The following is a 26,508-nucleotide window of genomic DNA, read 5'->3' as shown; positions in this document are numbered from 1 at the left end:
GAAGTACTTGACAACTGCACACCATTATTTGGAATACATGTCAAACCTTCAGGCAGAATAAGCATGATAATGGGTAGGTTGGCATGACCATTAGCAACTACACTTGAATAATACACCAGTCTGATAGACAGAGACCTCTGCACCCACGCTCTGTTTCCTGTCTCTTCTTTTAATATCCAGTAAAAAAATGTAAAAAAAAGAAAAAAAAACTAGATTGTGCTAAAATAAATGCCAATAGAAAGCATGAGCAATGTTTATGAGGATGATGTACTTGTTTGTGCTCTTTGCCAGTTGTTCCCAGTTCTTCTGCCTTCCAGAAGCTTGGTGGGATTGTGTATCCTAGCCTCCTGGTGAGGATGGGGTCGGGGAGAATGTGAATAGTTCTGGCCAGTAACTCATGATTTAAAATGATGTAAGTCACTTACAAATCAGAGCACTTAACAGTTGATGTATACAGCCCTCCCAAAGTTGTTTGTTTTTTCCCTTTTCCTCCTTGACAGCAAATCAGCAATATTTCAGGTATTGGTTGCTGTATCATCCTAGGTCCTGGACAGAGGACAATGGTAAGAGTCTTCAGCAGACCAACTAGGGACTTGACTATGTCTGAGAAATAAACCTGTGCTGTTTTTAAGCCAGTGAGATGGTTGAAGTTGTTTATTGGCATGACATAAGACCCAACCAGCCTTGACTTATTCAGTAGCCAAATCCCAGTTATATCTGATCATTGAAGGTAAGCAACTGCAAAGAACATTTACAAACCCCAAAAGACTAAATCTGTGATTTTAGATTCTTCAACTCCTTCTTCATCAAAGCTATTGTTAGAAGGATTCATGAAGAAGGATCTCTTCTGTCTTCTGCTGCTGAAACTTCGAAAATTCAAAATTTAGATTACGTAAAGGGTTAGCTGGGCTGCAGAGTGGGAAGGTCAACAGGCACCAGTAGACTCCAAATCAAACACCCTATTATGTGACAGTAACCAAACAGGGATCATGCTTTTCATTGCTTCCAGTTGACCCTTCCTTTGTAGAAGTTCAGTTATCTTCATCTACAACTTTTACCCATTTAAGCCAAGCCAAAAGGAGGAAGCCATAAAACAGAAAGACGCTAATCATTTTTAGAATAGGTACTGTATTTGGACCTTACATACCATATTTCACTTAATTTTCACAAAAAGCCTATGATGCAGAGATTAGTATCTCTATCTCAGAGATAAGGAAATTGAGGTTCAGAGAAGTTAGGTAACTTTCCCTAATGTTACCCAGCTGAGAAATTTTTCTGCTCTATACTAGTATATATCTATTAGCTGAGTCCAGTAAAAAATACCCATTAATCAGAGGAAAGCCTCTGTGGATACCCTGAACCCAGAGTTTTCCACAGGGGTTAAGAATGCCCAGGATGGGGCTCATGAGGGTCAAATCCTTGGGTGAAGTGATTTTAGTATACTTCTCATCCTTTTTTCAGCTCCTCCTTCAGCTTCAGGTGTTTACCATAATTCTTTTCTTTAGCAATTAAATGCTCTTGCCTTAGTGGACATGAGCCCAGATTCCCTAGGTAACAGAACATAAAACAAAAAACTTTCTGTTTTAGTACCTTTTAGAAAGTGCAATCCTGGGGATGCAGGAATAAGTGTATGATGAGTAACATAGAAAAGGAAGGAGAACAAATTCAAGGGAGCAAATTACGGAGAAGCTACTGCTTAGCATAAATTACAACTGATTACTCAATCTCATAGGAATAACTTCCAGAGAGGTTGTGTAAAGTACTGTATTTTAGGACAAGAGAGGAAGGGAGAAGCATTTATTCACCAGTATGAGTACATAGGTGGATGGATGGATGGATGAACAGGTGGGTAGGTGGACAGACGGATGGTCAAATAGGTAGGTAGGTAGGTAGGTAGGTAGATGGATAGATAGATAGTAAATCATATTGAGTTTTGTGTTGTAGTTGACCATTTATATGTCAATCTTCTTCATAACTGTAAGCTCCGAGAGGGAAAAGTCAGTTGTTAAAGGCTTAGGTTCAGACGGGATAGGATTTAAATCCCAGCTTGAATGTGTGCTAGTTCTGACACCTTTGAAAAGTCACTCAACTTCTTTGAGATTCGGTTTCTTCATACGTAAAATGGAGATAATCATATCTCATTAGAGATGGTTGCAGGGGATGGAATGATAATAGCATGTGAAGAAAGGGCTGAGTATATAGCCCCACATATAATAATATAGTATACTAAGCTATTATTTTTTGCCATATGACTCAGGGCTTCCAATATGATGTTTCGCACATCATAGACATGCAGTCAATATCTACAGGTTTAGCTTGAATTCTGTTTTAGTCCATTTCTTCTAGTTTCTATTCCATTTCATCACCACATGGCTTTCCGTATCTAATTTTCACTAGCTGTCCATTGTCATATATTGATTGGGCTTCAATACAGGTCATTAATAACCAAAAGGATTCATAAGGTAATGTGAGCAATGCATTATCTTCAAAGAAAAGCAACTGTAGAAATAAAATGGAATTTAAATATTGATGTTCAAACTTGGACGCAGGGTGAGGAACATCACACACGGGGGCCTGTCATGGGGTGGGGGGAGGGGGAAGGGATAGCATTAGGAGATATACCTAATGTAAATGACAAGTTAACGGGTGCAGCACACCAACATGGCACATGTATACATATGTAACAAACCTGCACATTGTGCACATATGCAACAAACCTGCATGTTGTGCACATGTACCCTAGAACTTAAAGTATAATTCAAAAATTGATGTTCAAAAATTGATGTTCAAAAATATCAACATACAAAAACATCTCTCCAGTTCTGGCCCAGAATGCCAGGGATTGTAGCTGGAAGACCCTGAGGTAGTGGTGCTACCCTTGTGCTTGTCAGGTGGGCCTGAATGAGATAATTACAATGAAAAATTCGGCCATCCCTGCTGTTGAATTGGCTTTCAAACCTGATGCTAATTCTCAAATCTGATGAATAACAGAAGCCCAAAGGAAGAAATATTAAGATCTGTGAGCCAAAATATGTGCAATTTCCGTATATCTTCTTCAGAAAATTTTAAGCATATGCCTGCATTACAAGTTCTCTTTTCTCAGAGATTTTCTTGTTTTGTTTTTGTTTTTTGTTTTTTTGTCTTCATTTGCTAATCTGTCAAATATTGTCTATAAAATTCCCCTGAAGAAGCAAAAAACATCATAAGCAAATTCAACCTAACATTTATGATTGATTCCAAACACAAACAAGGTATTGCTAATTAATTTCAAAGCCTTCAGACAACTAAAGGAAACTTCTGAAGGGAACAAAAATTACACTGAAAGTTAAATTTTACCTGAAGACAGTTCTTCAGCCTCAAGGGAAGCAAAATTGTGTGGAATTTGGCCCAGTGACTCATCTAATAAATCATAATTGTTTGTGCTTCTTTTCCCCTGTTCACCTAGGAAAAAGGCTAGAAGCAAATCAGGTCTGTATAGATGAACAGATTTCATTCATTTGCCCTTCCTGCCTTACCTAGAGACATAATCCTAGGCCAAACAACTGGCTATTGTGAAAACTATTAAGCAGTGGTAGACTCTCAGGTGGGGAACTGGCAGCAGTAGATAAACTTCTCCCATGAATTGTCTGCTCTTTTCACACATTCACCTTTAAAACGGAAGTTAAGAACAAATGGAACAGTACATACAAAACACCATGTGAGATGAAAGATGCTTTAAAAAATCTCTTCCTTTAGGCAAATTCAGTCATCACTATCATTTTACAGATGAGAAAACTGCAGGCTTTGTGCTTGTCCTTGCAAATGTATCCTTTACATGGTGAATATTTATTTGCATCTGTATAATTCCAATGATCCTAATGATACACAGTAGATAATCAATATGTCTAATGATTTGAAAAAAGATATATTGAATACTTGCCATGTGTAAGACACCATGCTAAGCATTTAAAAAATATGGAGACAAATTATTTTCTGGCTGAGCTTTCTAAACAAAGTCATGGAACTGCCTTGAATCATTTGTTCTACACCAAGAAAATGATGCCAATTGGGAAGATACTGAAACTAATTTTATCAACAAGTCCAAGGTGCTTTTTTTCTGGAGACAAGAACAGAGTAGATAATGAACTTAGGGCACAATTTAGGTGTCTTACTTCATACAGAACAAGAACTTTTAAAATGTCTCCAGAAATGAGTCTGATTTGAAATGTCTTCCACTTCCTACCTCCTGTATAATTAGTTTGTGTAATAATGTCTCATGATAGTCTGACCCTTATTTCTTACCATGTTTGTGTCCCTTCATTGATTTGAAATATAACAATTGCAGTGAGGTAGGTAAAAATAAGCCTTATTCTTATTGTAGGGGTGGGATCATGGTTACTAAGTAGTGGTGGAGCTTAATTTGGAATTGTGGTATGCATATTCTAAATGCAGGTTTCCAAGCTGAAAGCGCTTTTGTTAATTTATTGACCAAATTGCCAAGCTGTGCACTTTTCAGATCTTACCCATTTAACACCCTTTTCTTTTTTTAATACTTTAAGTTCTAGGGTGCATGTGCACAACGTGCAGGTTTGATACATAGGTATACATGCGCCATGTTGGTTTGCTGCACCCATCAACTCATCATTTACATTAGGTATTTCTCCTGATGCTATCCCTCCCCGCTCCCTCCACCCCACGACAGGCCCCAGTGTGTGATGTTCCCTGCCCTGTGTCCAAGTAATCTCATTGTTCAATTCTCACCTATGAGTGAGAACATGTGGTGTTTGGTTTTCTGTCCTTGTGACAGTTTGCTGAGAATGATGGTTTCCAGCTTCATCCATGTCCCTGCAAAGGACATGAGCTTATCCTTTTCTATGGCTGCATAGTATTCCATAGTGTATATGCACTTAGCACCCTTTTTAAAATTATCTGTGCTATCTCTTTTATTTAATCCTTTGCTTTTTCATACTACCTCACCAAATATTTATAAGTCTCAAGGGTTAACACTTTTGTCCTTTTTGGCTTGTACACAATTTCTTTGGGTAATGTCACTCCAGTCTCTCTGCTTCTAGAGCAATTTATGTGCTCATAACCATGAAAGCTGTGTCTTCAGCTGCTTTTCTGTCCTGAGTTCCCAATACATACTTTTAATTGTCTACCAGACATCATCACTTGAGTCTCATATAGAAGGCAGATAGATGTTCCAAACCAAATTCCTTCTCTTTCTTCATAATTATTGGCTCTTCCGGCTGTCAGTAATTAATGGCAACACCACATACCTACTGGCTAGAGTTCATGGATGTGCTCTTCGATTGCTTCTTAGCACCACCCCCTCCCAATGCAACCAGCCAACATGTCATACCTATTCCTTCCTCTCATTCTCCGTTACCAGTGCCCCTCACAATTTCCAACCTGTTTCTCTGTTGAGTCTTTTCTTGCTCTTTCTCCCCTTTTATGCCTCCAATTGTTTTGCAGTGATTTGTGAGCATTTTAAATCAGAATGGGTTTTTGGATGCATGCTTACATTAACTTATTCAACTCCACTTAGTCATATTCTCAGAACATAGCAATTGTTTCAATAAGTGCTTGTTGAATGAATAAATGAATTATTTGAGGAATGGAGGAAAAGGGGAGAGGAGGTATAATATAAATAAAAAATCAAATAAACTGACCTTCACAGGAAGACAGTTTTTGATAACTTTCATAACTTATACTACAAGAGATCTTTAGTAAATTCACCATAGTATATATCCTGGATGTTTCCTTTCTTGGCTAAGACGAACTGTAAACTGACATGGTTTTCAAACTGACCAGAAGTTTAGCTAACTCTGGGTAGTCCTCAAATAGTTCTTTGTGGCAAAGATCATGACGAGGGATCACAAAAGGAACTCCCAAACCAAGTGGTTATTTCAGACTTTGTGTGGGCTTCTTTTAATGAATTTCCATAAATGGAAACCCACTGTGTCACTCATGGTTCTGCATACAGAAAGCAGGCCCAGTAGTATGGGATTGGCTGCATTGCATAATGCAAAAATAAACTTGCTGGACCAAGTGTATTCTTTTGTTTTTTTTAGGAAGATGCATACACCAAGTAGAATTCTCTAGTCAAATCAGTTGTGATCTGATAAATTTTCAACTCAGTAGCTTTACAAGAGCTAGTCTTAGCACAAAGAAAAGTCAAGGTCAGTTTATCTGGACTTCAGGAAGGCTGTGATTGATCTCCTAACACTGGTGATCTTCTAACTCTATGCCCTTGAGACTGAATGAAAATTAAGCACTTTAGGGCTTACTTTTGGACTATGCATGAAGGGAATAGCATAAGGGAAAGCATTTGGTAAATGTTAAAGGATTTGACCAAAAAATTCATTTTATATGGCGCATGCTCTAAGTTTGAATTCTGCCTGCACTAATTACTATGATGTGAAACAAGTTAATCACCCTGACTCATTTTTATAGTTGGTGGAGACGTAATGATAACAATGATTAAACATTCTAAGTAGGTATAAGCCAAAATATTATATATATTGTTTATTCTTCCACTGTCTGGCACAGAGTTGCTTTAATACATGCATGCTTAAATGAAATAGACAAAACAGGTCAGGTGTGGTGGCTCACACCTGTAATCCCAGCACTTTGGAAGGCTGAAGCAGGCAGATCACTTGTGCCCAGAGTTCAAGACCAGCCTGGGCAACATAGCAAGACACCATCTCAATAAAAATAAAATAAAATTGAAATAGACAAAATAAAATTCCATGTTCAAAATACTCCTTTTTTTCTTCTTGCATATACCATTATGATACTTTCCTACTTAAATATGGGGAATTATTAGAAATTTGCATATTTGTGACCAACAGCTGAATGACTAATTGCAAAATCAGCACATTTAATAAAAATTATATACTTATATCTTAAATATTTTATTTTGACTTAAAACATTTAAATAAACATTCATTCCTCTGTATTTTGAGATACAACTAAACCCCTTCTTAGAGACAGTGTTCGCTAAGTCTCATGCTGCCTTTCTTACAACACTCTTTTCTGTAAGTATTACCCATCCATTCAGCTTTGGAACTTAAAGATATTTATGAAACTAATTGATTAAATGATCCTTCTAGATGTTTTCCCTGTTTTAACAGTTATCTCACCTATTCCAAATTCTGCAGTAGGTTGTTTTTTCTGTGTTTTATTTTGAGGGTAAGGGAAAGGCTTCATTTTTTTCAAGTCATTCCAAAGCATTCCATTTACTTTTCATAGAAAAATAATTTTTTTTCACACTCATGTTTGTTGGTTTACATAATAATTGAATTTCCTAATTATAGTTACAAGCAGCATAAACAGATTCAGAACTGACTTTTGTTAAGCATGCAACTCCACTGGTAGGATCAAACATGAGCTGGCTTGCTAGAGGAAAAGCATAACTGACAAGCTGGGACATCAGGTGATTTTACAGAGGGAATGGAAGGCATGGGTGAATCTGAAGAGGGGAGGTTGGTAAAGAGTTCTGCTATAAAGAGGGGTTTCACAAATAAAACAAGGTGGAACAAGAAGTATGAAGGGGATTAGAGCAAGACTTTTTTTCCAAGTTCACTGGGTAATTAAACTATGAAACCAAAGGATAAGACAATGATAGAGCTAGAAAAGGCATTAGAGAACAGCTAATTCAACTCACCCACCATCTTCACCTTCTACCATCGTCTGCTAGCATTTGATATGTGAGAAAAGATGCTTATGCTTAAAATGGAAAATTCTTTAACATTGCTCAATATTAAAAATGGAAGGCAAGGAGAGGGATAAAGCTAGCTGAGATGAAACCTTAACTTTCCTTTCAAAAAAAAGGAATGGAGGCTTCAGGAAGAAATTCTGGACTGGTGAGAAGCACTAGATTAGAAGACTTTCAGATTCTCTTAAAGCATAAGTGGTCTATACAAAATGATAGGTAGCCGGGGAATGGGAGGACAACGAAAGAAAGAACACAGAAAGAAAATCATTTAATTCTTTTTTTAAAAGTCAAGCATAAAACAAAAAATAGAGTAGGCTTTTGTTTTGTTTTGTTTGGTTTTTGTTTTGAGACAGAGTCTCGCTCTGTCGCCAGGCTGGAGTGCAGTGGCGCGATCTCGGAGTACCTTCTTCTACAGACAGTACCTCATGCTTCCTCAGACACACCGATGCATGTGTCCCAGCTTGGGCAGATGCTCATCAAGGGTCTGCATTTTACACAGAAACGAATTTTTAAGGTTTTACTAGGTTTTAAATATTATCAAGTGGCAAAGGAGCTGTATCCAATGTTAAGATATCTGTCCTGTGGCATATTTTTCATCGCTTTTCCAGGAAATAAGCAGAAGAAACCGAGAGAAAGGACTGAGATGAAGAGCTCTATTAATCTTGCCCATCCTCTGTCCAGTAACTGAGTCCAGAAATTCTGTGTGGGAATTGGGGCTAACCAAAGATTGAGACCTAAACATCCAATTTTGGCCACACAGAGCCTGTCTTTTTACCAAAGTGGAAAAATCTTCAACTAAAACAGAGGCCCAATTGAACTTGCTGAAAACAAGTTTGTAATTTCTCAAGGCTTTCTCAGTTTTAAAAATATATCTGATTATTCCACGTGATAGCCTTGGAGAAATTACCTTCATTAACATACTCTCTAATTCTTAAGTTGACCTTATTTCTTCATTTTCTCTGTGGGTTCCTTTCACCTCAACCTCCCTGTATCTTTAAGAAAGAGCAACAAATTTCTGAAGCATGGTTTTGGGAAACCAACAATATCATGTCCAAATACCTAGAAAAATATAAATTGCATCAGTGTTCTTGGTCATATCTGTATTTATGCGGCTTCTTCTAATGAAGATCACAGGCACCATCTGTGGAGTTTTCCCATCCTATTCTCATCATTTTTTGGCAAGGGAGAAGAGTCCGTGTTGATGAACAAATGGGCACACCTGAACCATGTTGAAATGGGAAAGGGAGACCAGTGGAAAGTTCTGCTGGGGAAAACTTCAGGACTCCTACCTACCAGGATGTGACTCACTTAGCAGTGGCACTCAAGATAAAGGAATCCCTCTGGATCTCTAAGCCAGGCCTCTTGAGAGCAAACACAACTCTCAAAAGTGGCTTTCCAGGAAACTGAATGTGAACAGCAAGAGAAAATAGTATTTCTCATTACTTTCACATGTTTTTGCAAGTTGAATCAGGAAATCCTCATTTTATAATATTGAGAATTGATTACACTATAGGAGCCCTGAATTATGTTTCATATATAATTCTCCTATATATATTATAGGAGAATTAATTATATTATAGGGGCCCTGAAAGTTGTCCCATTATATATTCAAATGACAAACTAGCAACAAAGTCAGACATGTCATCTTGCTTTCTTGCATTACTTTGATCATTATTTGTAATTATTTGCTGTAATTATTTCTTCACTTATTATTGTCTGCATGCTCACTCAAGTAAGAACTTGAAGGCAAGGACCATTTGCGTTTTATGTATGCCACATGCTAAGTTCCCTCCATGATGCCTGGTACATAGTGGATGCTCAAGGAGTGTGTGTTGAATGAAGAAATAGGTTCCATCTATTTCTGAAAGATTCAGAACAAACCAGAGCTGCCACTCACTACTGGTCCATTTCTATAATCTAGTGTCAACCCACTCCACCTGAGACAATTAAAAGCCCCAGGAAAATTCAAGAAGATGCTTTCACTAGAAACTCTCAGGTCAAGGGAATGTCCTGAAAAGACCACTGAAGCAGCTCTGAGCTTGCAGTGAATTTTGCTTATTGTTGGTTGGGAGTTCCTTGCATTACAGCACTCACTGTCTTTGAAAATTGTCTCTGTGAAGAGGTCAATGACTGGATGAGATGTTTCATTCTTCTCTTCTGGTTTATCAACTCGTATTAGGTCAAATCAGCCCAAACACTTGCCATGTTCCCATAAGAAGTGAATGAAGTTACTTCAGTTAAAATGTTCAAATGCTTATGAAAAAGGCCATTCTTTATCTTTGCCACCCCTAATTCAAAAGCGTATGCTGTTTCCCTAGCTTGGCCTGCCTTTTCCAGGTCAGGGGGTTCCTGTGAGATTTCCTGAATTCTGCAAAGAGAGTTTGGAAAAAATTATTGTTTGGTTTACCACCTCCCCAAGGCCTGAAAATAGTCAGTGTTGATCCCTGTACCAAAAACAAACAAACCACCCCCTACACACAAATAACACAGTTTCTTCTGAGCGTGTGATTCCTGTAATTAGTGTGAAGAACTACTTCAGTGCTCCCTGGAAGACCTTTGGGGATCTAAAATACAAGATAGAATACCCAGTTGAAACTCTCCTTCCAAGTGGCACCCTTGCCCATGAAATCCTCTTTCCCCTACTGCACAGGCCTCTTCCTGCCATTATGTACGGAAACTTCTGATCCCTGCCTGCTCCCTGAAATTTATCCCAGTACACCTGAAGAGATGTGGTCGTTTAATTTACTTAATATTGTTTTTAGATGTCATTCACCTATGAGAGTCAAGACTGCTGGTCAATTTGATGTTTAGAGAAAATATCAACCTTACATTTGAGGAATCTTTTCGGTGAACTGCAAGCTTATGGCAACAGGGTACATGTCTGACTCACCAGCATATTCCTGGTGCTTGACACCTAGTAGGCATTCAACCTATATCTGTTGCATGAATGAGTGATAGGAATGATTGTTGTAATCATATACCTTCACATATCACCAACTCTTCAGTATTTTCTTGGAATCCAAAAGTCTTAGAACAGGAAAACTGAAAGAGGTATCCTTTAGTCCCCAATATGAGCACCCTGCTTAGAAATGTTAATCTCCCTATTTTCCCCTCCATGTTTCCAGGCTTCTTTACCTGCTCTCTCTCCTTTTTTAAAACAATACTTGCGTAGTTTATTATAATGTATTATTTTTACTCCTCTAATTGGATTAACTCCATAAGGGCAGAATTTCTTGCCTATTTTATTCAGAGTTGTATCCCAAGTGCCCAGAACAAAGTCTGGCACATACTAAGGGCTCAGTTAATTATTTGTCAAATGAATAAATGAAGAGATAATTATTTAGTATGCATCCCAGGCGTCAGAAACACTGCAGGTGTTTTAAATCCCCACGCCCAATCCCACATCCCCACATCGGTGGAATAAGAATACTTAAGGATATGAATCCCAGGAATCTACATTTTTAACAGGTGATTTGTGTAGCTGTTCTGAGAATTACCAGTTAATCCAACTCACTCACCTAGAGATAATCCTGCAACCCAAGACGACAAAGTGTCTTTCAAGTCACATGGTAATTCAGCAGTGCATCTAAGTGTTATAGTTCTCTTTTGATGGGCTTTCTACTCCAGTCGCCTTTGAGCCTGGATTTTAGTTAATATGTTCACTGCTATCTGCATTCCTGGTCTTTGAGATTAAGCTCCCGGAGGCAAAAATTATGGCTTCTAAGCTTACTTTGTGGCAAATCTCATTAGGCTTAAGGTAATACAGGACTTTGAGTCAAATGATACTGTTGCACATAAGAACAACCCTATTTTCATGCTAAGATGATGCCACTGTGTTCCTTTCTCCTTCTAGTTTCTGGACATCTCCATTAAGTGGACCACCCAGGAAACGTTTCCTCCAAAGTACCTTCATTATGATGAAGAAACCTCTCATCAGCTGTCGTGTGACAAATGTCCTCCTGGTACCTACCTAAAACAACACTGTACAGCAAAGTGGAAGACCGTGTGCGCCCCTTGCCCTGACCACTACTACACAGACAGCTGGCACACCAGTGACGAGTGTCTATACTGCAGCCCTGTGTGCAAGGAGCTGCAGTACGTCAAGCAGGAGTGCAATCGCACCCACAACCGCGTGTGCGAATGCAAGGAAGGGCGCTACCTTGAGATAGAGTTCTGCTTGAAACATAGGAGCTGCCCTCCTGGATTTGGAGTGGTGCAAGCTGGTACGTGTCAACGTGCAGCAAAATTAATTAGGATCATGCAAAGTCAGATAATTGTGACAGTTTAGGAGAACACTTTTGTTCTGATGACATTATAGGATAGCAAATTGCAAAGGTAATGAAACCTGCCAGGTAGGTACTATGTGTCTGGAGTGCTTCCAAAGGACCATTGCTCAGAGGAATACTTTGCCACTACAGGGCAATTTAGTGACAAATCTCAAATGCAGCAAATTATTCTCTCATGAGATGCATGATGGTTTTTTTTTTTTTAAGAAACAAACTCAAGTTGCACTATTGATAGTTGATCTATACCTCTATATTTCACTTCAGCATGGACACCTTCAAACTGCAGCACTTTTTGACAAACATCAGAAATGTTAATTTATACCAAGAGAGTAATTATGCTGATATTAATGAGACTCTGGAGTGCTAACAATAAGCAGTTATAATTAATTATGTAAAGAATGAGAATGGTGAGGGGAATTGCATTTCATTATTAAAAACAAGGGTAGTTCTTCCTTTAGCATGGGAGCTGACTGTCTGGGAGGGTAAGGACTATAGCAGAATCTCTTCAATGAGCTTATTCTTTATCTTAGACAAAACAGATTGTCAAGCCAAGAGCAAGCACTTGCCTATAAACAAAGTGCTTTCTCTTTTGCATTTTGAACAGCATTGGTTAGGACTCATGTGTATTGAATCTTTTAAACCAGTAACCCACATTTTTTTCTGCCACATTTGTGAAGCTTCAGTGCAGTCTATAACTTTTCATAGCTTGAGAAAATTAAGAGTATCCACTTACTTAAATGGAAGAAGTAATCAGTATAGATTCTGATGACTCACTTTGAAGCAGTGTTTCTCAACTTAAGCCCTACTGATATTTTAAGAAATATCTGGATTCCTAGGCTGGACTCCTTTTTGCGGGCAGCTGTCCTGTGCATTGTAGAATCTTAGCAGCATCCCTGGACTCTAGCCACTAGATACCAATAGCAGTCCTTCCCCCATGTGACAACCAAAAATGTCTTCAGACATTGTCAAATGTCGTCAGGTGGCAAAATCGTTCCTGGTTGAGAACAGGGTCATCAATGCTAAGTATCTGTAACTATTTTAACTCTCAAAACTTGTGATATACAGAGTCTAAATTATTAGATGACCAATACTTTAGGTTTAAAGGCATACAAATGAAACATTCAAAAATCAAAATCTATTCTGTTTCTCAAATAGTGAATCTTATAAAATTAATCACAGAAGATGCAAATTGCATCAGAGTCCCTTAAAATTCCTCTTCGTATGAGTATTTGAGGGAGGAATTGGTGATATTTCCTACTTTCTATTGGATGGTACTTTGAGACTCAAAAGCTAAGCTAAGTTGTGTGTGTGTCAGGGTGCGGGGTGTGGAATCCCATCAGATAAAAGCAAATCCATGTAATTCATTCAGTAAGTTGTATATGTAGAAAAATGAAACGTGGGCTATGCAGCTTGGAAACTAGAAAATTTTGAAAAATAATGGAAATCACAAGGATCTTTCTTAAATAAGTATGAAAATCTGTTTGTAGAATGAAGCAAGCAGGCAGCCAGAAGACTCAGAACAAAAGTACACATTTTACTCTGTGTACACTGGCAGCACAGTGGGATTTATTTACCTCTCCCTCCCTAAAAACCCACACAGCGGTTCCTCTTGGGAAATAAGAGGTTTCCAGCCCAAAGAGAAGGAAAGACTATGTGGTGTTACTCTAAAAAGTATTTAATAACCGTTTTGTTGTTGCTGTTGCTGTTTTGAAATCAGATTGTCTCCTCTCCATATTTTATTTACTTCATTCTGTTAATTCCTGTGGAATTACTTATAGCAAGCATGGTGAATTCTCAACTGTAAAGCCAAATTTCTCCATCATTATAATTTCACATTTTGCCTGGCAGGTTATAATTTTTATATTTCCACTGATAGTAATAAGGTAAAATCATTACTTAGATGGATAGATCTTTTTCATAAAAAGTACCATCAGTTATAAAGAGGGAAGTCATGTTCAGGAAGGTCATTAGATAAAGCTTCTGAATATATTATGAAACTTTAGTTCTGTCATTCTTAGATTCTTTTTGTTAAATAACTTTAAAAGCTAACTTACCTAAAAGAAATATCTGACACATATGAACTTCTCATTAGGATGCATGAGAAGACCCAAGCCACAGATATGTATCTGAAGAATGACAAGATTCTTAGGCCCGGCACAGTGGCTCACATCTGTAATCTCAAGAGTTTGAGAGGTCAAGGTGGGCGGATCACCTGAGGTCAGGAGTTCAAGACCAGCCTGGCCAACATGATGAAACCCTGCCTCTACTAAAAATACAAAAATTAGCAGGGCGTGGTGGTGCATGCCTGTAACCCTAGCTACTCAGGAGGCTGAGACAGGAGAATCGCTTGAACCCTGGAGGCGGAGGTTGTGGTGAGCTGAGATCCCTCTACTGCACTCCAGCCTGGCTGACAGAGACGAGACTCCGTCCCTGCCACCACCCCTGCCTTCCCCCCAAAAAAGATTCTTCTTCATGCAGAACATACGGCAGTCAACAAAGGGAGACCTAGGTCCAGGTGTCCAGGTCACTTATTTCCAGTAAATGAGCAATGAAAGAATGCCATGGAATCCCTGCCCAAATACCTCTGCTTATGATATTGTAGAATTTGATATAGAGTTGTATCCCATTTAAGGAGTAGGATGTAGTAGGAAAGTACTAAAAACAAACACACAAACAGAAAACCCTCTTTGCTTTGTAAGGTGGTTCCTAAGATAATGTCAGTGCAATGCTGGAAATAACATTTAATATGTGAAGGTTTTAGGCTGTGTTTTCCCCTCCTGTTCTTTTTTTCTGCCAGCCCTTTGTCATTTTTACAGGTCAATGAATCATGTAGAAAGAGACAGGAGATGAAACTAGAACCAGTCCATTTTGCCCCTTTTTTTATTTTCTGGTTTTGGTAAAAGATACAATGAGGTAGGAGGTTGAGATTTATAAATGAAGTTTAATAACTTTCTGTAGCTTTGATTTTTCTCTTTCATATTTGTTATCTTGCATAAGCCAGAATTGGCCTGTAAAATCTACATTTGGATATTGAAGTCTAAATCTGTTCAACTAGCTTACACTAGATGGAGATATTTTCATATTCAGATACACTGGAATGTATGATCTAGCCATGCGTAATAGAGTCAAGTGTTTGAAGGTATTTATTTTTAATAGCTTCTTTAGTTGTGGACTGGTTCAAGTTTTTCTGCCAATGATTTCTTCAAATTTATCAAATATTTTTCCATCATGAAGTAAATGCCCTTGCAGTCACCCTTCCTGAAGTTTTAACGACTCTGCTATTTTAAACAGTTTAAGCAAATGGTATATCATCTTCTGTATACTATGTAGCTTAACTGCAGGCTTAGGCTTTTGAGTCAGCGGCCAACTTTATTGCCACCTTCAAAAGTTTATTATAATGTTGTAAATTTTTACTTCTCAAGGTTAGCATACTTATGAGTTGCTTCACAATTAGGATTCAGGAAAGAAAGAACTTCAGTAGGAACTGATTGGAATTTAATGATGCAGCATTCAATGGGTACTAATTTCAAAGAATGATATTACAGCAGACACACAGCAGTTATCTTGATTTTCTAGGAATAATTGTATGAAGAATATGGCTGACAACAAGGCCTTACTGCCACTCAGCGGAGGCTGGACTAATGAACACCCTACCCTTCTTTCCTTTCTTCTCACATTTCATGAGCGTTTTGTAGGTAACGAGAAAATTGACTTGCATTTGCATTACAAGGAGAAGAAACTGCCAAAGGGGATGATGGTGGAAGTTTTGTTCTGTCTAATGAAGTGAAAAATGAAAATGCTAGAGTTTTGTGCAACATAATAGTAGCAGTAAAAACCAAGTGAAAAGTCTTTCCAAAACTGTGTTAAGAGGGCATCTGCTGGGAAAGGATTTGAGGAGAAGGTACTAAATTGCTTGGTATTTTCCGTAGGAACCCCAGAGCGAAATACAGTTTGCAAAAGATGTCCAGATGGGTTCTTCTCAAATGAGACGTCATCTAAAGCACCCTGTAGAAAACACACAAATTGCAGTGTCTTTGGTCTCCTGCTAACTCAGAAAGGAAATGCAACACACGACAATATATGTTCCGGAAACAGTGAATCAACTCAAAAATGTGGAATAGGTAATTACATTCCAAAATACGTCTTTGTACGATTTTGTAGTATCATCTCTCTCTGAGTTGAACACAAGGCCTCCAGCCACATTCTTGGTAAAACTCACATTTTCCCTTTCTTGAATCTTAACCAGCTAAGGCTACTCTCGATGCATCACTGCTAAAGCTACCCCTCAGAATCTCTCAAAAACTCATCTTCTCACAGATAACACCTCAAAGCTTGATTTTCTCTCCTTTCACACTGAAATCAAATCTTACCCATAGGCAAAGGGCAGTGTCAAGTTTGCCACTGAGATGAAATTAGGAGAGTCCAAACTGTAGAATTCAAGTTATGTGTTATTACTTTCAAGAATGTCTGTATTATTAACTAAAGTATAAATTGGTAACTAAGAAGCAAAGTGATATAAACATGATGACAAATTAGGCCAGGCATGGTGGCTCACTCCTATAATCCCAACATTTTGGGGGGCCAAGATGGGCAGATCACTTGAGGTCAGGATTTCAAGACCAGCCTGACCAACATGGTGAAACCCCGTCTCTACTAAAAATACAAAAATTAGCTGGGCGTGGTAGCAGGCACTTGTAGTACCAGCTACTCGGGGCTGAGGCAGGAGAATCACTTGAACTCAGGAGATGGAGGTTGCAGTGAGCTGAGATTGTACCACTGCACTCCAGTCTGGGCAACAGAGCAAGATTTCATCACATACACACACACACACACACACACACACACACACACATTAGAAATGTGTACTTGGCTTTGTTACCTATGGTATTAGTGCATCTATTTCATGGAACTTCCAAGCTACTCTGGTTGTGTTAAGCTCTTCATTGGGTACAGGTCACTAGTATTAAGTTCAGGTTATTCGAATGCATTCCACGGTAGTGATGACAATTCATCAGGCTAGTGTGTGTGTTCACCTTGTCACTCCCACCACTAGACTAATCTCAGACCTTCACTCAAAGACACATTACACTAAAGATGATTTGCTTTTTTGTGTTTAATCAAGCAATGGTATAAACCAGCTTGACTCTCCCCAAACAGTTTTTTGTACTACAAAGAAGTTTATGAAGCAGAGAAACGTGAATTGATATATATATGAGATTCTAACCCAGTTCCAGCATTTTTTCATTGTGTAATTGAAATCATAGACAAGCCATTTAGCCTTTGCTTTCTTATCTTAAAAAAAAAATGAAGGAAGGGGTATTAAAAGGAGTGATCAAATTTTAACATTCTCTTTAATTCATTTTTAATTTTACTTTTTTTCATTTACTGTGCACTTACTATGTGGTACTGTGCTATAGAGGCTTTAACATTTACAAAAACACTGTGAAAGTTGCTTCAGATGAATATAGGTAGTAGAACGGCAGAACTAGTATTCAAAGCCAGGTCTGATGAATCCAAAAACAAACCCCCATTACTCCCATTTTCTGGGACATACTTACTCTACCCAGATGCTCTGGGCTTTGTAATGCCTATGTAAATAACATAGTTTTATGTTTGGTTATTTTCCTATGTAATGTCTACTTATATATCTGTATCTATCTCTTGCTTTGTTTCCAAAGGTAAACTATGTGTCTAAATGTGGGCAAAAAATAACATACTATTCCAAATTACTGTTCAAATTCCTTTAAGTCAGTGATAATTATTTGTTTTGACATTAATCATGAAGTTCCCTGTGGGTAGTAGGTAAATCTTTAATAGAATGTTAATATTTGTATTCATTATAAGAATTTTTGGCTGTTACTTATTTACAGCAATATTTCATTCTAATTAGACATTTACTAAACTTTCTCTTGAAAACAATGCCCAAAAAAGAACATTAGAAGATACATAAGCTCAGTTGGTCTCTGCCACTAAGACCAGCCAACAGAAGCTTCATTTTATTCAAACTTTGCATTTTAGCATATTTTATCTTAGAAAATTCAATTGTGTTGGTTTTTTGTTTTGTTTGTATTGAATAGACTCTCAGAAATCCAATTGTTGAGTAAATCTTCTGGGTTTTCTAACCTTTCTTTAGATGTTACCCTGTGTGAGGAGGCATTCTTCAGGTTTGCTGTTCCTACAAAGTTTACGCCTAACTGGCTTAGTGTCTTGGTAGACAATTTGCCTGGCACCAAAGTAAACACAGAGAGTGTAGAGAGGATAAAACGGCGGCACAGCTCACAAGAACAGACTTTCCAGCTGCTGAAGTTATGGAAACATCAAAACAAAGACCAAGATATAGTCAAGAAGATCGTCCAAGGTATGATAATCTAAAATAAAAACATCAATCAGAAATCAAAGACACCTATTTATCATAAACCAGGAACAAGACTGCATGCCTGTTTAGTTGTGTGGATCTTGTTTCCCTGCTGGAATCATTGTTGGACTGAAAAAGTTTCCACCAACTGATCATGCAGATGTGATTCCAAAAAGAGTTATACAAGGTTTTGTTCTCACCCCTGCTCCCCAGTTTCCTTGTAAAGTATGTTGAACACTCTAAGAGAAGAGAAATGCATTTGAAGGCAGGACTGTATCTCAGGGAGTCGCTTCCAGATCCCTTAACGCTGCTGTAAGCAGCCCCTCTAGACCACCAAGGAGAAGCTCTATAACCACTTTGTATCTTACATTGCACCTCTACCAGGAAGCTCTGTTGTATTTACTTGGTAATTCTCTCCAGGTAGGCTTTTCGTAGCTTACAAATATGTTCTTATTAATCCTCATGATATGGCCTGCATTAAAATTATTTTAATGGCATATGTTATGAGAATTAATGAGATAAAGTCTGAAAAGTGTTTGAGCCTGTTGTAGGAAAAAGCTAGTTACAGCAAAATATTCTCACATCTTATAAGTTTATGTAAAGATTCTCCTTTAGAAATGGTGTGAGAGAGAAACAGAGAGAGATAGGGAGAGAAGTGGGAAAGAATCTGAAGAAAAGGAGTTTCATCCAGTGTGGACTGTAAGCTTTACGACACATGATGGAAAGAGTTCTGACTTCAATAAGCATTGGGAGGACATGCTAGAAGAAAAAGGAAGAAGGGTTTCCATAATGCAGACAGGGTCAGTGAGAAATTCATTCAGGTCCTCACCAGTAGTTAAATGACTGTATAGTCTTGCACTACCCTAAAAAACTTCAAGTATCTGAAACCAGGGCAACAGATTTTAGGAGACCAACGTCTTTGAGAGCTGAATGCTTTTGTTTATGCAAAGAGTAAACTTTTATGTTTTGGGCAAACCAAAAGTATTCTTTGAACATATAATTAGCCCTGAAGCCAAAAGAAAAGAGAAAATCAGAGACCGTTAGAATTGGAAGCAACCAAATTCCCTATTTTATAAATGAGGACATTTTAACCCAGAAAGATGAACCGATTTGCCTTAGGGCTCACAGATACTAAGTGACTCATGTCATTAATAGAAATGTTAGTTCCTCCCTCTTAGGTTTGTACCCTAGCTTATTACTGAAATATTCTCTAGGCTGTGTGTCTCCTTTAGTTCCTTGACCTCATGTCTTTGGGTTTTCAGATATCCTCCTCATGGAGGTAGTCCTCTGGTGCTATGTGTATTCTTTAAAAGCTAGTTACAGCAATGAACTTATCAACTAGCGCCTACTAATGAAACTTTGTATTACAAAGTAGCTAACTTGAATACTTTCCTTTTTTTCTGAAATGTTATGGTTTTAATTTCTCAAACTTTTTCTTAGAAAACTGAGAGTGATGTGTCTTATTTTCTACTGTTAATTTTCAAAATTAGGAGCTTCTTCCAAAGTTTTGTTGGATGCCAAAAATATATAGCATATTATCTTATTATAACAAAAAACATTTATCTCAGTTCTTAGAAATAAATGGTGTCACTTAACTCCCTCTCAAAAGAAAAGGTTATCATTGAAATATAATTATGAAATTCTGCGAGAACCTTCTGCCTCACGCTTGTTTTATGATGGTATTGGATGAATATAAATGATGTGAACACTTATCTGGGCTTTTGCTTTATGCAGATATTGACCTCTGTGAAAACAGCGTGCAGCGGCACATTGGACATGCTAACCTCACCTTCGAGCAGCTTCGTAGCTTGATGGAAAGCTTACCGGGAAAGAAAGTGGGAGCAGAAGACATTGAAAAAACAATAAAGGCATGCAAACCCAGTGACCAGATCCTGAAGCTGCTCAGTTTGTGGCGAATAAAAAATGGCGACCAAGACACCTTGAAGGGCCTAATGCACGCACTAAAGCACTCGAAGACGTACCACTTTCCCAAAACTGTCACTCAGAGTCTAAAGAAGACCATCAGGTTCCTTCACAGCTTCACAATGTACAAATTGTATCAGAAGCTATTTTTAGAAATGATAGGTAACCAGGTCCAATCAGTAAAAATAAGCTGTTTATAACTGGAAATGGCCATTGAGCTGTTTCCTCACAATTGGCGAGATCCCATGGATGAGCAAACTGTTTCTCAGGCACTTGAGGCTTTCAGTGATATCTTTCTCATTACCAGTGACTAATTTTGCCACAGGGTACTAAAAGAAACTATGATGTGGAGAAACAACTAACATCTCCTCCAATAAACCCCAAATGGTTAATCCAACTGTCAGATCTGGATCGTTATCTACTGACTATATTTTCCCTTATTACTGCTTGCAGTAATTCAACTGGAAATTAAAAAAAAAAAAACTAGACTCCATTGTGCCTTACTAAATATGGGAATGTCTAACTTAAATAGCTTTGAGATTTCAGCTATGCTAGAGGCTTTTATTAGAAAGCCATATTTTTTTCTGTAAAAGTTACTAATATATCTGTAACACTATTACAGTATTGCTATTTATATTCATTCAGATATAAGATTTGTACATATTATCATCCTATAAAGAAACGGTATGACTTAATTTTAGAAAGAAAATTATATTCTGTTTATTATGACAAATGAAAGAGAAAATATATATTTTTAATGGAAAGTTTGTAGCATTTTTCTAATAGGTACTGCCATTTTTTCTGTGTAGAGTATTTTTATAATTTTATCTGTATAAGCTGTAATATCATTTTATAGAAAATGCATTATTTAGTCAATTGTTTAATGTTGGAAAACGTATGAAATATAAATTATCTGAATATTAGATGCTCTGAGAAATTGAATGTACCTTATTTAAAAGATTTTGTGGTTTTATAACTATATAAATGACATTATTAAAGTTTTCAAATTATTTTTTATTGCTTTTTCTGTTGCTTTTATTTGAATGGGACATTAATGGGTCTGAGCTTTCATAATTTCCTTGTTATCACCAGGACATCTGGGAAGTGCTAAAAATGCAGATTCCTGGACCAATTTGTTGAAAAACTCTGCCAATGAGAGCAGAAACTTGCATTTTTAACAAGTTCCAAAGTAATTCGTATTACATTAAGATTGGAGAACTTCTGAAGTCAGCCTTAGATTACAGATAGTGCAAGCCACTTATTACTGCTGCCACTAACCCTGAGACACCAAGCTACGTAAGCTATTTTGGTAGCAAATAAGAGAAACTAGCACTATTACATTTAAGAAAAATAATAATTGGAAGAGTAGTGTATTGATTGAGTTGAAAGGTGGTCGCCCAAAAGATATTTTCATAATTCACAGAAGCTGTGAACATTTCCTTATTTAGAAAGTGTCATTGTACACAGGGAGGGAAACATTGCTCACTGGGGCCTGTTGGGGGCTGGGGGTGCTAGTGGAGGGATAGCATTAGGAGAAATACCTAACGTAGATGAGGAGTTGATCGGTGCAGCAAACCACCATGGCACGTGTATACCTACGTAACAAACCTGCCCATTCTGCACATGTATCCCAGAACTTAAATTAAAAGAAGAAGAAGAAGAAGAAGCTGGTTTTGGGGAATTGCATAAATTAAATATAAAGTAGGATATAGCTATAAAAAATAAATAGCTCTCCATTTCAGGCTGCTCAATTCTTTGGCATAAATTTATCTGAAGGGTGACATATACTTGTACTCATTTTTAACTACATCTAAAGCTGAATTAATAATAAAAACCTTAACTTTAAAAAAAAGAAAAAGTATCATTGTAACTAAGTTGAGGATCTTTAGATGAAGAAAGCATTTTAGGTTATTCAGGTGGGCCATAAATCCAATGACAAGTGTCTATGAGACACACAGAGTAAACAAACAGGAGAGAAGATGATGTGAAGACAGAGGCGGAGGTGGAAGTCATATAGCTGTTAAGTCAAGGAAGCTAAGAGCAGCCAGTAACGGACTGCCCCCACTCTGCTGGAGCCTCTGTAGGGAGTGGGGCTCTGCTGACATCTGGATTTTGGAATTCTGGCAACCAGAACTGTCAGAGAATAACTTTCTATTGTTTGAAACCGTGCAGTCTGTGGTAATTTGCTGCAGCAGCCACAGGACACTAACAAAGATGGCATCCAAGCTTTAAAAAGAGCAGAATCAATTATTTTTGGGAGGGGGGCGGGGAGTGGTGGCTCAAAATTTTTTTATTTTCAGAGCTTGCAACAGTTGCTTAGCAATACTAGCTAAGCTGATACAATCTGAAGGCCATCCCACCTTTATCTTTAAGCATTTGACCAACAGAATCTCTTGCAAACAAGATCACAGACCATTTGGGATCTGTCTCAAGGAGTGCATGGGAAGAGGTCCTCTCCCCCATATACTTTTCTAAACAAGATTGTTTTATAGCCAAATGCAGTTCAACCCATAACATAGCAACTAATCATCTTCAATATCACCGGTTCCCCCTACCCCCAGAATAGGAAGTTGAGGTAAGAGGGGAGAGACTGTCTTCTGTTGTAAGAAAAACCTAGCTACACCTCAATGAGGCAATGATGGCAAGGAGGCTGGCACCGGAGGATGGAGATGAGTAAGCGCTAAAACAGGCCTCTCTAGAACTCTGGGTCCTTTGGGGCAGAAGGTCCAACTCTTCCTCCTAGTCAAACATCTTTGTATCTTTTAGTTCCAAATTCCAAATTCCCAGAAAGGAGACTCTGATGATCTTAGGTTGAGATTGATATAAAGACATGGCCATTGAGGGTCTGTCCTTGTTTAATAGTTGTACTTCCCAGGAAGATGATATCATTGTGAATGGGGCCCAGTAACTAATTCCTATCCCTTCCTAGTGTATATTGCCTTCCTCACTTTACTATGACTTAGAATTTAGAGTTGACATAGACCATCCCTGTGAAAGCAGATTTGTGAAATTAGATCAGTTATGGCCACCTTGATAGAAGAGTACATCTAGGTAAATATCACACAGACTCATAAACCTGGAAAAATTAAAAGTGAAAGTGAAAGTGAAGAGGCTCTAACCTGGGTAACAGGCCTCCCAATGTTGCAATACTGGACATGACAAAAGTGGCCAAGAGTTAACTAATAGGCTTCATTTTCCCTTCAGCAGCTCCAGTTATTCCCTCCAAGTTCTTTCTAGAAAATGAAATGGCCTACACAACTCCGCAAAGTTTAAGAAAAGTTTGAAAGTTCATGTCATCAAGGCTAAATTATTCAAATGCTTATTTGATTGGCCTCCCTGGCTGCTCCTTTGGGTTCTGTTTACTTTGAACTTCTCTTCCAAGGGAGAGAAAATTTGTAAGTATCATGCCAGTCCTTTATTTTTTTATTGAGATGGAGTCTTGCTCTGTCACCAGGCTAGAGTGAATGCAGTGGCATGATCTTGGCTCACTGCCACCTCCGCCTCCCAGGTTCAAACGATTCCCCTGCCTCAGCCTCCTGAGTAGCTGGGACTACAGGCATGTGCCACCACACCTGGCTAATTTTTTGTATTTTAGTAGAGACGGGGTTTCACCATGTTGGCCAGGATGGTCTCCATCTCCCGACCTCATGATTTGCCTGCCTCGGCCTCCCAAATTGCTGGGATTACAGGCGTGAGCCACCGTGCCTGGCCTCTATTTTTTAAAAAAATTTAATTCTGAATTCATTTTGGACTTACAGAATCACTGAAAAGATAGTAAATAGTTTTCTAGTATACCCTTCACCTGGCTTCCTCTAAAATTATCATTTTTCATAACCATTATTCACTCATTAAAAGTAAGAAATTGGCTGGGCGTGGTGGCTCTTGCCTGTAATCCCAGCACTTTGGGAGGCCGAGGCGGGCGGATCACGGGGTCAGGAGATCGAGACCAACCTGGTTAACATGGTGAAACCCCGTCTCTACTAAAAATACAAAAAATTAGCCGGGTGCAGTGGCGGGCACCCGTAGTCCCAGATACTCAAGAGGCTGAGGCAGGAGAATGGCGCGAACCTGGGAGGCGGAGCTTGCAGTGAGCCGAGATCAGGCCACTGCACTCCAGCCTGGGTAACAGAGCGAGACTCCGTCTAAAAAAAAAAAAAAAGTAAGAAATTAATCTTAGTCTAACACTATTAACTAAACTGCCAACTTTACTGAGATTTTCCCAGTGTTTCCAGTGGTGTTCGTCCTCTGTTTCAAGACCAAATGAAGAGCCCATTTTGCATTTTGTCATCACCTCTTCTTAGCCTCCTGTGATCTGTGACAGTTTTTCAGTCTGTGTTGTCTTTCTTCAACTTGGCACTTTTTGAAGAGAAGTGGTCAGCTCTTTTGTAAAATATCCTTCAGGTTTTGTTTTTGTGATGTTTTCTCATGAATAGACTGAGATTATGGGTTTGGGAAGGAATATTGTGAAATCCATAACTCTTCTCATTGCATCCGATAGGGGGCCAATCATATCAGCATGACTAATTACTGTTGATGTTAATTTAAACGTGATGACTTGTGGTTTTGCCAGGTTTTTCCACTGTAAAGTTACTATTTTTCCCTTCATATACTCTATTCATTACAATTATTTGTTAGATCGTTAGATCTAGCCCACATTCAAGGAAAGGAAAATTAAACTCTTCATATTGGAGAAAGATATCAAGGAATTTGTGGTAATATATTAAAACTACCAGAGATTTAGTCACTTTAGGGAAGAGATTCTCAGAGGCTCTGAAAAAACCATTTCTCCTTAAAGATTCTTCCACTAATTTTAGCATTCATCAATCAATCTTGCCTGCAGCAACTGTTATTGTGCATTTCTAATGGGGATTTTCTATTTCCCTCATGCCCCCTACATTTAAATGCTTTCATTCTCTTCTATTTGTGTCAATCATTTACTTATATGCTTATGGGCTCAAGAATATTAATGTTATTCTTTGGATTACATTCCAATAATATCCCTATTTATGTTGCTCAAATGGTTTCAGCTTTGGCCATTGCCGCTGTGCCCTTTCAATATGACCCTCCCCATCCTTATTTTCTTGGGCATTTTGTGTTTTCTGGCACTAGTAGATTCTCCATGCTCATCTTGCATTTCCTCTTCCCCAACGCTAGAACCAGGCATTTTTCTTTTTATTCTAAAGTGGTATTTAAAAACCACAATCAAGGTGCTAGGTGTGCTCTTTGCTACTGAGGTATCACTGCTTCTAGGCCATTTCAGTAGACAGAGCTAGTAAATAATATGTATGTTAACCCATGTATGTTTACACATACTTATTTCTATATCTATATACATATATATTCTGTGTAATACACACAGCTATATAAGTCACTAGGTTCATTCTAGCCTTCACTCTCCTTCCCCCTGATTATTTGTGTCATCCTCCTGAGAGTGAGAAACATGGCTCACATTATATGTAATTTATGTATTTGTTAACCTCAGATGCATGTAAAGTATTTTCAGATTTTCTAACAGGTATCCCTGTGAGAAACAAATTTATCAACTAGAATACAGTATTATTTTACAGTTCTTTTCATCTTCAGCTTTACAGTATGCATTCAAAACATTTTTCAAAGTCACTTGGGCCAACTCTTTTGTCCTCACCCCTTCTGTGAAGTTACATCATATATTGAAATAGCTACATTTAATTCTTATAGTCTACATTCTATCCTGGAGAATCCCCCTATACCCTGAATGATTTTTTTAACTTGCATACAATTACATACTTTTTGTGGCAAACCAATGGTTTTGATAACAGCATAAAATCACGTATCCATCAACATATTGCCATACATCACAGTTCTGTTACCCTACCAATGTCTCTGGGTAGCTCCTTTGTAGTTAGTCTGTGCTCCCTCCATCAACTCCTAGCAACCACTGAACTGTTTCCCATTCTTATAATTTTGCCTTTTCTAAAATGTTATATAAATTGAATCATATAATATGTTGCCTTTTTTGTGACCGTTTCCACATAGGAAAATGCACTAGAGATTCATTCATATTGCTATGTGAATTAATAGTTTGCTCTTTTATCTTTCTGAGTAACATTCCATTAGATGAGCATTGTTTCAGTTTTCCATTCACCTGTTGAAGTAGATCGTAGTTATTTGCTATTTGAGATGATTACAAATAAAGTTACTATAAATTTTGCATATTAATTTTTATGTGAACATAAATTTTCAACTCACTTGGGTAAATACCAAGG

General features: G+C 38.0%; 1 protein-coding gene across 1 annotated transcript in view; it reads left to right on the top strand.

Moving 5' to 3' along the window:
- TNFRSF11B (TNF receptor superfamily member 11b) overlaps nt 1-21,280 on the top strand; it is a 30,183-nt gene extending 8,903 nt beyond the window's left edge. The window contains exons 2-5 of the mRNA XM_031014118.3: nt 11,553-11,922; nt 15,915-16,106; nt 18,119-18,343; nt 20,075-21,280. Of these exons, the coding sequence (XP_030869978.2) occupies nt 11,553-11,922; nt 15,915-16,106; nt 18,119-18,343; nt 20,075-20,463 (1,176 nt within the window). The 3' untranslated portion in view covers nt 20,464-21,280. The remainder of the gene's footprint in view (nt 1-11,552; nt 11,923-15,914; nt 16,107-18,118; nt 18,344-20,074) is intronic.
- Nucleotides 21,281-26,508: the final 5,228 nt, after the last annotated feature.

Source organism: Gorilla gorilla, chromosome 7 (assembly GCF_029281585.2).
Source record: "Gorilla gorilla gorilla isolate KB3781 chromosome 7, NHGRI_mGorGor1-v2.1_pri, whole genome shotgun sequence".
NCBI lineage: Eukaryota > Metazoa > Chordata > Mammalia > Primates > Hominidae > Gorilla > Gorilla gorilla.
The sequence above is the reverse complement of the archived record's forward strand: the minus strand, read 5'-3'. Positions and strand labels throughout refer to the sequence as shown.